The 13,682-nt window shown below is 40.1% G+C and overlaps 2 protein-coding genes across 3 annotated transcripts; both read left to right on the top strand.

Moving 5' to 3' along the window:
• Window positions 1-1,302: 1,302 nt before the first annotated feature.
• On the top strand, window positions 1,303-3,829 carry wu:fj39g12 (C-type natriuretic peptide-like). 2 transcript variants are annotated; one of them, XM_044033902.1, is made up of 3 exons: window positions 1,303-1,526; window positions 2,417-2,542; window positions 2,753-3,829. In XM_044033902.1, exons 2-3 carry the CDS (start codon window positions 2,444-2,446, stop codon window positions 3,053-3,055), a joined length of 402 nt encoding a protein of 133 aa, XP_043889837.1. In that variant the 5' UTR covers window positions 1,303-1,526; window positions 2,417-2,443; the 3' UTR covers window positions 3,056-3,829. The 2 variants fall into 2 exon arrangements, with proteins under 2 accessions (XP_043889837.1, XP_043889836.1); XM_044033901.1 differs by having other exon boundaries at window positions 2,384-2,542.
• Window positions 3,830-7,004: 3,175 nt separating this feature from the next.
• On the top strand, window positions 7,005-11,290 carry gapdh (glyceraldehyde-3-phosphate dehydrogenase). The gene is made up of 12 exons (XM_044034533.1): window positions 7,005-7,089; window positions 7,444-7,489; window positions 8,663-8,762; window positions 8,917-9,023; window positions 9,166-9,256; window positions 9,348-9,463; window positions 9,900-9,981; window positions 10,072-10,223; window positions 10,313-10,391; window positions 10,551-10,634; window positions 10,716-10,813; window positions 10,894-11,290. The coding sequence occupies exons 2-12, from the start codon at window positions 7,467-7,469 to the stop codon at window positions 10,961-10,963; spliced, it is 1,002 nt and encodes a 333-aa protein (XP_043890468.1). The 5' UTR covers window positions 7,005-7,089; window positions 7,444-7,466; the 3' UTR covers window positions 10,964-11,290.
• Window positions 11,291-13,682: the final 2,392 nt, after the last annotated feature.

Here is a 13,682-nt window from a genome sequence, read left to right as displayed (position 1 = left end):
CTTTGAATGTCTTTGTATCATGTGTTTGGACAGCGGTGTTTAACGGGCTGTCACAGCTTGCTCAGACAGTATTACTACCCCACATGCTGCAACACTTACTTTTCCTGAATTTCATTTTTTTTGCTCTTAACAGCATTTTCTGATATCAGACTTTTACCAGAAGAGAAAAAATACCTCCAAGTGCAGCTGTGTTTATTTGCAACTGTTCCCCCCTCTTGTTCTGTCTGACACATTTGCTGTTGCCTAGTTGGCCACCTCTGTTCTCCTGTAATCAATCTCTTTTGTGGGTCTCTCTCTGTTCTCTGCCTGCCACTTTTTTTTTCTTCCTCCCATCTTCCTCCTACTCTCCGCTGCCTGCTTTTCCTCCTCCAGCTCCTCACTTCATGGACATCACATGTACAGTAGTTTAACCCCCTCCTCCATCCACTCCTCATCACTTATCTCGCCCACTTCCTCTCCCACACGTCCTCTCCGAAAAGATGAGAGGGGTGCGTTTCTGTATGTGATTGTTATGTTATGTAAAAACACTTTACCAACAACAGGCTAACGGTATGATTGCACTAGTAGTTGGGTTTTATCCGAGTTTAAATGAGTTTAGTGGGTGCTAAGTGAACAGACCTCTCTAACTTTGAGCGTACAAACCTGAATTGTGCTTGCTGGGTAAACTTTCACGACACATGTCGCCTACAGCATGTGTTTTAATTAAGAGGACACTGATTGAAGTGTGTGACAGAGGTGAACAATCGCGGCTCAGTGTCTGATGCACATTGGTAATTGCAGTGTTTTATTTACTTGAAATAATTGGAGGCTGCTGAACTTTGAGGTCTGTGAGTTGGATGGCACGGCTCCTGTGTGTATTGTAATTTTGGTGGCAGGGGGTACAGGGAGCAGATGGCACTGACAGACTGTAACTTACACAACAGAGAGCAGGGAGGTCAGTGCATGCTGGGAAAGACCACAGAGACAAAGGTTGAGAGAGGGAGGCTAACATGCGCGAGGAGCATTGTTGCCACATGGCAAATGTATAATTCAGATTAGGCCGTTACACAAACCATGTGAATCCAGCCAGGTCACTTCATAACTCACTGCCCTCTTTGACAAAGCACTGGATCTCTACTGCCCTCTGACCTTGATTTGTGCAGTGCTGCTGTGGCATCAGGATGGTGCACAGTACACACAGTCACCTTGGCAATGACAATCACTCTCCAAGGCTATGACATCACTCCACAGAAAGATGTGGAGGAGGAGAAGAAAAGGGGGTGGATCATGTCTTTCTCTACAAAAACCCTGCAGCATCCCAGCTTGATGCCCCGACATCCAGCTTCTTTCCGAAAGGACGGACGAAAAAAAATCATCCCTTCACTTCCATCACAGAGCCAGGAGTGGGAGGAGTCAGGCGAGTGAGATAGTGATGCTCCAGGCAGGTGCCAACAAGTGAGAGGTAGCTGCAAGACCAAGAGTGAGGGGGATGGAGAAGAGTCTGTGAGCGGCAGAAGACGCTCAGAGCCGTGACAGAAAACCAACAGGTGAGAACTTTCAATTTTCCTGTTTAGATCACGTCAAACCAAAGGTAAGACTTAATTCCATTGTTTTTGTGAGCATTATTTTGCAAAGAAAATCAACACATTGATAATAGCTTAAAAATGATGCTGACTTATTTTGAATATTTAAATTCCATAATCCATGCAGCATAAAAACAGGGCAGAATTCTAGTATGTCATTAAAAATGTTAACATCTCAATACTACAGTTTTATCTTAAATAAAATAATATTTTTATTCATCAATTTAGACCTACTACAGGAGAAAGTTTTTAAATGTTTTCTTCATACATGTTTTATGGTCTAATGTGTAAACAGTATTTTTATCCTATATGAAGTTACAGATGACTCTTTTATGTGACTACCTTATGATTTGTTCTTTTTGTCTACTAACCACTTTCTTGTGATACGCCGATTGTCATGAAGGTTTTTAGATAATCTTAATCCTCCATATTCTCATGAAATTTATATTGTATCTTTTTTTTTATTTGTGGAAATGTAATTAAATGAATAAACAATAATTAATTTGCCCTGGTTCTGTTTTATGAAATTGTAAAAATGCTTGCTTGAATGGGAACTGGGACAGCTAGAAGCCCCACATAATGCTTTATTTTAACATTTATGTTTTATTATGTTATTATGTTAACATTTACATGTTGTTCTTTGATCTTTATAAAGAAATGCCATCAGTGCAGTTTTCTCTTGCGCTCTCTCTCTCTGTATATTTATTTAGAATTGATTAAACTGCTTATGTCAAGACCATTTCTTTTCTATTAAATGTTTTTCATGTGTGAAGATGCATTTTCTCCAACTTATTTCAAATCTATTTGGGGTTTTTTTGCAGCCAGAGTGTTTACAGTTTTCTCTGCACCGTCAGTCTGTCGTGCTCCTTATCTGTGCTGCCATGCTGTGTCCTGTGCTGCTTTGTGCCACTCTGCTCCTCCTGACTCCACTGGAGATCACAGAGTCTCGCGCTCTGCATCCTTCTCCTGATGCTGTACAGGTAGAGTGAAAGGGAGGGGGGAGGAAGGGGGAGAAAGGGGAAAAAATTGAATGAGAAGTAATCTGAGTGGATGAATGGAGGATTCAAAGAGAACAGTCCAGATTGAATGAGGGAAGAGTAATGAAATGCATCACTGATTGAATTATTCTCCCTCCTACACTCACTGACAATTAAATTTCAATCTTTTATTTTTTTTTCTCCTCTCTGCAGTTTATGGAGCAGTTTCTGGAACGTTACAATGACCTTTTGACCCTGGATGACCTGGAGAACCTGTTGAACAGTCCAGCAGAGGAGCAGTCCACCCTCTCCTCCTCCTCTGGGGTCAAATCAGCCGAGTATCCCAAATGGGCTGAAGTACAAACGCAGCCGGAGACCCCCTGGCTGCGTCTGCTCAAAGGCGCTCTGGCCAATCAGAAGCGAGCAGAACCAGACCGGTCACGGAGAGGCTGGAACCGGGGATGCTTTGGGCTGAAACTGGATCGGATCGGGTCCATGAGTGGACTGGGCTGTTAGTGGAGGAGGGAGAGAGAGAGAGAGAGAAATAAAGACTGATGACATCCTTCTTAGCAGTGGCGTGCACAGACATTTCAGGGGGTAAGGGCTTCACAAGAAACAAGTTTCTATAAAATTACTGTATAAAAAGTTACTAAAATTACAAAAATGTTTTTAGGACATTATTATACGTTTTAATTAAGAGTTAATGCTATGGGCCACGTTTAAAAAAAACAACAAAAAAACAATAGGTAACAAATAAATACATATGTTTTTCAGAAGGGGGCTCTTATTTGGTCAGAGGGCAAAACAGCAGGTGCTTGAGCACCACCTTGAGTCTATCTGTGCACGTCCATGCTTCTTAGATTATAATACAGAGAGACACACGCTGCAGTGAAGGATGGTTACATGTCTGTAGACTTCATGTAGTGTGTGGTGTAAACTTGCTTATGTGGTGTCATGCAGCGTAGATCACATGCTTCAAATATTGGTGTGTTCTGTTTAGCAGAGCAGCTGTAGCCTATTAAAAAAAACTTTATTCAGTGTTTATTAGAACATGTGAGCAGTCATCTTTACTTGTTGGGTGTGTTTTTTTAGTCAATTGGCTCTTTATGTATCTGTAGTGTTGTCTGTGTACAGTACATGTGAAGTTGTGTAGACATGCTGTGGCCAGAGGACTGTTTAAAATCAGGTGTAACGCACATGGATGTCCATAAATGGTGGCACCTGCAATTCCTGAAGATTGTTTTCTATGTTTACTTATGATTTGCATGAATAAATGGATTTGTCATTTGCCATGCTGCTTTGTTTTTTGATTGTGAGATTCACCGACTCTAACCGCTTGTGCTTTACTAAATCTTGCAGTGACTCCTGGACAAAGTTACGTTTCCTCCACAGTCCTTCTGGAATATTTTTGGCAAATTGTAATTTAACAGCAGCATGTATGTACGCAAGTTAAGCCTCTGCTCTGCTGCTGATGTCACGCCAACACTGCAGCCAAGAACCCGGGGCAAAATATCACACAGACATTCCTCCGTTTTTGAGGGATAATCCTTTTTTCATATTTATAGATTATGTATGCGTAAATTTGACGAAAGCCATACATACATATGTTATTGTGGCACTGCCAGAACATGAACGGGTTTGTTCATGGAGGCAGTGATTTATATTTTAATGTGTGGAGAGAAAATAAGATGATAGCTATGCGTCATTGGGTGAGTTTTTTAAAAAACAAACATGAAAACATGGAAATATGGAAATTTAGATAGAAGAAAAACAAAAGCTTTTATATGCAATGAAAATACTGACATAATTATCTAATAACCTAGAATCTGCGTGTGACCATGAGAGTCATCCATTGTCCTGTAAATGTAGGATCTATTTAGAACTTTATTACTTACAGCAGATTTGTGAATGGAAATTTGGTCAACGATGTTTTCTCTGGCACAAAATGGTCGTAGATCTCCGGCAAACGATTAGTTTCTTGTTCAGGATGAATGAAAACTGAAAGGCCTCCATCTTGTTCTGTTTAAAATCTTTGTACCTCTAAAATATTTGAATTATAGGAAAAAAGCAAACAAAGTAAATTGAAAGTGCCCTGAGCTCCGTCTTTATCATTATCATTATTTACAGTTAAATGTAACTAATACAAATATTGAATAACATTGTTTTTAACTTTATATTAATTCTGTATAGATTTTGTTTTATTCAAATAGTTGAAAAAGTATTCAGTGTTGTTTACTCACTCAACACCAGATGGCGGTCTGAGTCTATTCATGTTTAGGTGTTAACATATGGAAATACTCCTGGACTTTGTACTGATCATTAAATAGAGGACAAAGTTTTACATACGTCCGTGATGTAGCTGAAAACCATTCCATTTATTATTGCTGTACTTTCTGTCATAATACGTTTGTGTTTGTGTACTATATACATATATATAGATATACATACTGTATATCTATATATACTGTATGTAGAGAGAGAAAGTTGGTTGCTGTGTTGTAAAAAGAAAGAACATGTGTTCTGTATATGCAGCAGCATTTACAGTACTGAGAGTATAATATGGCCCAAGTGTTGAGTCTCCAGCCAGCCTCTAAACTTAGCCTGACCTTTACTTCCCCTCTTTGACCTTAAGCTGCAAAGCAGAGGCCAACACTGGCATGCACTCACTCGGAGTTGAGTTAGTTCAGCAATGCTCGGACCATTGGACTGCGACCATGAAACACACCAGCACTGTCAGGTTTAGATACACACAGACAAGTCTGTCTGTCAGTATGTATATATGTGTATATATATATATATATGTATATATATACAATTTAAAAACTTCCCTGAATGACATCTTTGGTGTATGCTGTACAATCAGAGAGGAGAAGCCAGGCCATGGATAAGGTTTCAATTCACTGTCTGTTTTTTTTTCACAGTGATGAAGCTCAGTGTGCAGCCAGAGAACCATTTCCAACACGTTAAACAAATGTCTGTTACATTCAAACTGTAGTCAAATGAGTTCACACAGTGCTGGTTAAAGGTCCACCGTGTAATATTAACAAAGGATCTAATTTCTCTTATTATTTTTCACCAGGTTTCTACAGCTGCTCAAATGCATAAACCATTCAGAGTGTGCGTTTGTTGCAATCTGCAGTCGCACTATTCTTCTTATCTGGACCTTTAAGTTTGAAGTGTATCAGCTCCACATGACTCTCTCTCTCTCTGTTTATCAGTATAGCCGTGTTTCCATCATGGTACAGTTTGGTTTGGTACAGTATGCTACAGTTTGGATTGCTAAATCCATCGGTCAGGCTTGTGTTTCGACTGAGAACAGAACCTTTACTTACTGGTGTGCGCTGTGCCTGATGGCTGCGTCAGTGACATACAGAGGTCGGTTATTTTGGAAACAAAAAAAATAATAATACCGTGCCATACCGAACTCAACCGAACTGTTCCACGAGGTGGAAACACGGCTTAGATCTCACCCATGAACATTCCTGCACTTCACACAGGAAATGATTTGTTTTGTTTCAAAACAGCAACATTGAGCTAGTAAAGCAAGACTTCTGCAAACAGTTCCAAATGTTCAGAAGTGGATTCTACTGCTCACCAGTTAAGGGGTAAACTCCTTTTGTCTCCACCTGCCCTTGCTCTGCTGCTGCTGCATGCACACAAATGTCAGTCAGGGCTGATAGTTTTGCTGGACAGAGCCTGTCTTCAGATGAAGAGAGTAGCAAGTCATTTTACATCATTTGTGTTCACAAAGACCAAACAGGACATTTCATCAAATCAACAACTCAAATCATCAAAAGTGAAACAGTGCAGCTTTAAACGGACATTCTCGTTATTTAAATGTTTTATAACATCCTTGCAAGTACTTTTATTTCTTTAACAATTCTCTAACAAATAATACATGTGAACAAACAGAAAACAGTGTGACGTGACAGGACGTCATTCAGACTCTCTTTAAATAATTCTTTCTTTTTTTTTAAAGAATGGAAAGCAAAATTAGCAATAAAATTGTAATAAAACTTTTTTCTTTTCCCAAAGGGATGGTGCAGCAGAGAAGGAGAGGTGAGAGCATCTGAAAAGTGAAGGGTCATGGTCTTTGGACATTAAATGTCAGAGTCAGAAGACAGAGATTTGATCCCCCGTTTGCTCGCTCTGTGTGTGTCTGTATTTACTCAGAAGGTCACCAAGGGAGCCCACTCTTTTTTCACTCCTACATTACAACATATCTGATACCAAGGCCTCTTAAAGGCGGCAACAGTGGTGGCGCTGCATTGGAAATAATGTAAACTAAACAAAGGAACGTCTATAATAAGCAGCACGGGCTGTGAGATAAGAGAGAAGGTTCTGGCCTGTTTAACTCACATGAATTAAAGTAGCAGTGGCCCGTGTTGCATGCCTGACGACCTTGACATTCAGAGGAGGCGGGGCAAGGAGTAGACACCATTTTAGGGGTGTGGCTTCAAAACTTTGGTCAATCATAAAAAGTCACGGCGAATCTTTGCTCTTCCCCACTCACACTTGGAGTCAAGACAGACTGAGGCTTCTCACAAACGGTAAATGACTCAAGTAACTGAACGATTTCAGAGTGTTCGGGAGCAGCAGCTGCTGCTGCTGCATGAACCAGCTGCAGGAGGGAATCAGTAGATGACGACCACCTGTTTGACTGAGCCTTATGTGAGGTCAAAGAGGTTCACTTTGCTTTGTGTTGTTTTAGGTGTGAAAATGTAGAAATACAATGTCGTTTAAATGAAGAAGAATCTTGTTATGTTATCAGTGGAATAATGTAGCAGGTTCTTTTGAACTCTCTTCTTATCTAAACAACTGTTAATGGCACCCAGTGACTGATAGTATATGGCACAATACATGTTTGGTTTAACACATCCTTCTCCTTCCTTTTCCCCCTGCAGAGGACTAGATCAACCCAGGCAAAATGGTGAAAGTCGGTATCAATGGGTAAGCAAACCTTTCTAATTTCAAACTGTATATTACTGCAAAACTTAAAACCTCTGCCTCCCCACACTCACACTAACACACCCTCTAATCACAGCCTTAGCTGATGAGAACAGCTGTCATTGTCTTTGTCTGCACATAGAAATACCCTGGGGTTATTTCTCACTGTGGCTCTGTTTAAGGAAGAATTTAAGTATATTACTGAAACATTAAACTTTGTAGAAGGGTATGAATCAATTATGGGAAAGTGTAAAAGTAGTTTGTAGATAATAAAACATTTAATAGATGAAACTGCCAACCATTTGTTTCAGTTTTGAAGTTACAGAGCGCTTCAAAGGAATCCACAGCGCAGTATCTGTTAGTCTGTGAATAACTTTTTTTTATCTCATTCGTTTAAATAAGTGAGTCATGAGTTTTGAATGACAGACAGACAGACAGACAGACACTGTACAGCTGTAGGAAAAGTACAGACATGCTTTGTAATGCAGAGCCACATATAGCTCATCCGTGGTCTGTTATGTTTTTTTGTGCTCTTTGAACTTTAGCCCTAAGCTGATAACAGTGTTGGCACTAACTTTTGACGTGCAGAGTGGATTGTTTTTCTGCAATGTGACGCAAGCGATAGGAGACGTGTAACTTGAATGATATCTAACGTAATCTGATGTCTAGTGGGTCTGCTCTTTATCTCCTCCTCCGTGTCCCCCCAGTGTGTGAGGACATTTGTGCCACAATTCTTGACCTGTGGTTAAAAAGTAACTGAGCTGCTGATCAAACAAGGCACTGCAGTCACCAATATTACCACACCAGTGGTTGATTTCGACTTTAGCCCCCACAGAGGGAGAACGTCAGAGCTGTGTAGCATGTGCCTCCTCCCTGGGCGCCTCCTCCTGAACCCTGCCCTTTCTCTGCCTGTGGTTTCAGGTCTCCAAGTGTAGGAGGGTGGAGGGATATGTATGTCACACAAAGGGGGGGGAAAAAAGAAGCTATAATCATAATGAACTAGGCCAGGCTCTAGTGAAACTTTATATATTAGACATTAGGTTTTTATAAAACTTGTGTTCATTTAACAAGCAGTTCTATTTTCACATTTAGTCAGACATCACGCCTCCTCCACTAACCTGGTGTCACACTACCATCTGGAGGCCAACCTGAGAAACAACACTGTTTATTTTTCAGATTTGGCCGCATTGGTCGTCTGGTGACCCGTGCTGGTTTCAGCTCAAAGGTGGTGGAGATTGTGGCCATCAATGACCCATTCATCGACCTGGAATACATGGTGCGTATTCTGTATTTTTGTTTTTTTTTTAAATCAGTACTATAATACTAGTAGACTTTAAAGTGATGAGTTTCAAGTTCTTTTAGAGACTGAGGAACTTGGAATATGTGTGTGTACACATTTTTCCCAGCTGCTCTTCATCTCCTGTCTTTAGGTTTACATGTTCAAGTATGATTCCACCCACGGCCGCTACAAGGGCGAGGTCAAGATTGAGGGTGACAAGCTGGTCATCGACGGACACAAGATCTCAGTTTTCCATGAGTGCGTTTGAGTTTCAACCTTTCAGCCTTTCAGTGAAATGAAGCCATTTCAATACACATGCACAACAGGGAGACTGAAGTCTGTGTGTGTATTTGTGTTTTTATTGTCCTTCACACGCTGCTTTCCTTTCCCCTGCTTGTAGGAGGGACCCTGCCAACATCAAATGGGGCGAGGCTGGTGCCCAGTATGTGGTTGAGTCCACTGGTGTCTTCACCACCATTGAGAAGGCCTCAGTATGTACCTGTGTTCTTCTGACACATTCTCTTTATGAGCTGCCTTTTCCAACAAATGATGCAGATCTAATAAGATTCAAACCCATTTCAGGCTCACTTGAAGGGCGGTGCCAAGAGGGTGATCATCTCTGCACCCAGCGCTGATGCTCCCATGTTTGTTATGGGTGTCAACCATCAGAAATATGAGAACTCCCTGAAGGTTGTCAGGTAAGAATCAAAGTATCTCAGACGGTTTGGTTATTAGGTTTTTGTGAAATAAAGTGGAGTTGATCTGAAATTTAGTTTGAGGTTTGTTTTGTTTTTTTTACTTTAGCCTTTTAAGGCAATAGGAGGGATTCCATTAACCCATTCATGTTTTATTTTCAATATGTCATTAGAAACACATTAAAAATTGAAGGAATAATTAAAATCACACATTTTTACCTTGAGGGCAGAGGAAAAGTTAGGATATTGATTAAAAATGTAAATGCTGTAAGTAGTGACACACTTTGTGCCACCAACTGCTTGTTTTGGTGAACTTACTCCCAATATTTGCTTAATAGAAGTGATTGAAAATCCAAAAAAATGCTTTGTTTTTGTTACATTTGTAAAGTGATGCATTAAACTGGTGCAAAGCTCACTAATGCTGTTAATTCCTTCACAGCAACGCCTCCTGCACAACCAACTGCCTGGCTCCCCTGGCCAAGGTCATTAATGACAACTTTGTCATTATTGAGGGCCTGATGGTGAGGACCGAACTTCTGAAGACAATATGGCAGCAAGATGATGTGTTGAGCTTTTAATTTAATCTCTTCCTCTCTGTATTTGTCCATCAGAGCACAGTTCATGCCATCACTGCCACCCAGAAGACCGTGGACGGACCCTCCGGCAAACTGTGGAGGGATGGCCGCGGTGCCAGCCAGAACATCATCCCCGCCTCAACCGGTGCTGCCAAAGCTGTGGGCAAGGTCATCCCTGAGCTCAATGGGTCAGTATCAGAAACGTGATCTAAATATGTCTTCGAGGCTCTCTGTAAATACTCTTCTGATCTTGCGTTCCTGTATGTGTGTTTCACAGCAAGCTGACTGGCATGGCTTTCCGTGTCCCCACCCCCAACGTGTCGGTGGTTGACCTGACTGTTCGTCTGGAGAAACCCGTGAGTGACCTTTTTTAAGAGAAGAAGGCCTTAACTTATTTTCCAAGGCTGGAATAATTATCACCTTTTTGTTAAATGTAGTTATGCTTTAATAACTTTATATTTCATAAAATTCTACGACTGCGTTATATAAAACAAAGCCTCTACTTTGCACCTCAGGCCAAATATGATGACATCAAGAAGGTTGTGAAGGCTGCAAGTGAGGGACCCATGAAGGGCATTCTGGGATACACAGAGCACCAGGTATGTTTTCTATTGTCATTTTATCCTTGTAGTGATTTGTTGATTTGTTAAATGTGGAGCTCTTTCCTTGTTCTCTTGCAGGTCGTCTCCACAGACTTCAACGGTGATTGCCACTCCTCCATCTTTGATGCTGGCGCTGGCATCGCTCTCAACGACCACTTTGTCAAGCTGGTCACATGGTAAGCCATCAACCAGGATGACTTTGATGCCCTCAGTTATGTCCAGTCATGCATGCTGACTCTTTTTGCTCCTTTACCAGGTACGACAACGAGTTCGGCTACAGCAACCGTGTCTGCGACCTGATGGCCCACATGGCCTCCAAGGAGTAAACCAACTAGCTAGTTGACCGTCCCCTGCACTGTGCCACATCTACTGCATTCGTCTGAATCCAGAGTTATAAATGTAATACAATAAGACTTGGTATCATTTATAACTCTGCCTGTTCCATCTGACAGTCGACCCCCATAATACGTCTGAGGAAAGGTCCCACAGAGTAAACTAAAAAAAAAAATCAAATTTGGTGACCAAGTATTTTCTTTTTTATTTGTTGGGTTCCTTGTTCTGTTCTTGTGTGAGATGGAGTGAAGGTGTGAGAGTCTGTCTGTAGCACTGAGGTGCTGCAGTCAGTGGTGGAATAAAGTCCTCGGTTTGTGAGATCCATGACCTCCTCGTCTTGTTTTGTCACTGCACAAAACTGCACCAGTGGGATTAAAGGTCCACTGTATAAGCGTTGGTGACATCTAATGGTGAGACAAAATGTAACAAATCCACCCACCTCTTCATTTTGAAAGTGTCTTCAGACAGGATGTTGTTCTGCATTGATGCTAAATAAAGCCAGGCCGTTGCCTACGATACGTAAAGGTTTTTTCTCCTATAAATACATTTTAAAGTGATCATACACTTTTGTGTTGCACACAAACATGCTTAAGAATTTAGTGTCTGTCAAACATTTTTTAATACCCACTGGAGCTTTGATGCTTGCAGTATTCAAGAAATGATTTTTGTTTGACTTTGGGAAATGATTAGAGTCAACCAACTCACATTTATTGTTGCCCTGCCACTTAAAGTCACATTTGTTTTCTTAATTTGTATTGAATAGCTGGGTGCAGTAGCGTAGCATCATGGCTAACCTGATTAAATGCATGATTTCTATATGGAAAATTCCACACTCTTTTAGTATAATCTGATCCACTGTGACGATCCCTAAAGGGAGAATCCCGAAGAAGAATTTTGTGCCCCCTCTGAGCTCAGTATAAAACCTCAAAACCACTGGCTTCAAGTTTAATCAGCTATCACAGGTCAGTATGAGATTTTCATATGAATACCTGCAGGTTGTGCAAACTAATTTCCCAGATTCTTGAAATATTGCTGGCTCATCCATCTGTATTATTACAGATGTATGTATGTATATATATTTATATATATATATATATATATATATGAAATCCTAGTCTTTACTGGATAACGCTACATAGATTTGTGTGATGCACAAATTAAGGACGATAATAATGAACTAATTATCAAGCATTTAAAAAATTTAAGTCAAAATCAACAGGATGAATAAAAATATCATTTTAAAAAGAAACAGGGTATTTTTTTTTTTTGATAAAAGTCACTTTGAATTTGAAAAATAAGGAAAAAAAGAGGCCTTGAGAGACATAAAAGACATCACTGACTGCACTGACCTGATCTCCTCCAGCACGTCATTCCACAGTCTTGGGACTGGACTGCAAATCTTCTGGACCTTTAGGATCTCAAAGTACATGCAAGAGCATGTGGTACTAAAAGGTCGGAGATAGAAATTGGGCAGAGTCCATTAAGAGACTTAAATGTCAATCAATGAAGTCTTGGTAGAGAGCCAGTGGAAGGCAGCTAAAACAGGGGTGATGTGATTGTGTTTCTGCTCTGGTTAAAAGTTTGGCTGCTGTGTTTTGATCAGTTTGTAATCAATCAATTGCTTCTTGATTCATGCAGGTAAAAAAAACCCAAACAGTTGCAATAGACCAGACAGGATGAAATAAGAGCCTTTGTATCTTTAAATATTAAAATCATCATCATATTTTGTTTTAGAAATATTCCTTAGATGATAAAAATAAAACTGTTCAAAAACGGTGCTGTTTAAAACTCAAGATGTTGTTTAAACATGTGAATGTTCAAACTGATGCAGTGGAAATGGCTAAATGAAAAGACACAACAATAGAAGAGATATGGTTGAAAGTCTGTGCCTGTGGTGTTACTCATGCACACACAGCAGTTCACTTTTTCCACCGTTGTTCACATTTCCTCTCAGATGATACAACTGTCCAATTGCACAGTGAGTAGTGGTGCCTGCCTGATGGCTCAGATTGTTATCCTTCATTACATCCGATTACTGAAAACATTAATGAATAATTAATAGTTCCATCAGTGAGTCATCTGTAATGAAACCATTTCTTTGATAAGGCAGCTGACTATCACGACAACTGAAGACTATTTATCAGAGAAGAGTGCATGTGTATTTTCTGTCGTTTGAATTATGTGTCAGACATGCAATCCTTCCTGTAAACTACAGTAGTAGTTGGTCTGACACAGTTGTGGTGAAAAGCCCCCCCCATCTATTCTATGATATGATCTATGAATGATGCCATCGGAGACAAATGCAGTGTCTAAATATATGTGGAAAATGTGTGTAAGAGGAAAACCTGGGAGCTGCTGATGAATGCTGATGAATTCAACTAAAAATATACAGTCCCTGCACTGACAGTATGAATATGATCATACCATTTATTATCATAGTATAGTATAGTCACTTGAGGGACCATCAAGAAGTTCTTCTTTGAAGAGGAGATGACTTTTAACACTGACTCCAGACTTTGAAACCACTGTCAGCTTGTCTGCTCTACACAGAAAGATATATATATTATATATTATAATATGTATGAATATTGATATTCATGAAAAACATTAGCTATTAGTTATTAGCTCTCATGTCTTGTGTTATTTTATTTCATATTATTACATATATTATGTGACTCTAAAGCAAAATGACACATAACTTTTTTGTTTATT

This window comes from Solea senegalensis, linkage group LG9 (assembly GCF_019176455.1).
Source record: "Solea senegalensis isolate Sse05_10M linkage group LG9, IFAPA_SoseM_1, whole genome shotgun sequence".
NCBI lineage: Eukaryota > Metazoa > Chordata > Actinopteri > Pleuronectiformes > Soleidae > Solea > Solea senegalensis.
The sequence above is the reverse complement of the archived record's forward strand: the minus strand, read 5'-3'. Positions and strand labels throughout refer to the sequence as shown.

Coding starts and splice junctions, on each gene's coding strand:
- wu:fj39g12 (XM_044033902.1), top strand. CDS start 2,444: ATGCTGTGTCCTGTGCTGCTTTGTGCCACTCTGCTCCTCCTGACTCCA. Junction 2,543..2,752: donor CTTCTCCTGATGCTGTACAG/GTAGAGTGAAAG, acceptor TCCTCTCTGCAG/TTTATGGAGCAGTTTCTGGA.
- gapdh (XM_044034533.1), top strand. CDS start 7,467: ATGGTGAAAGTCGGTATCAATGG. Junction 7,490..8,662: donor GTGAAAGTCGGTATCAATGG/GTAAGCAAACCT, acceptor TTTATTTTTCAG/ATTTGGCCGCATTGGTCGTC. Junction 10,635..10,715: donor TGGGATACACAGAGCACCAG/GTATGTTTTCTA, acceptor GTTCTCTTGCAG/GTCGTCTCCACAGACTTCAA.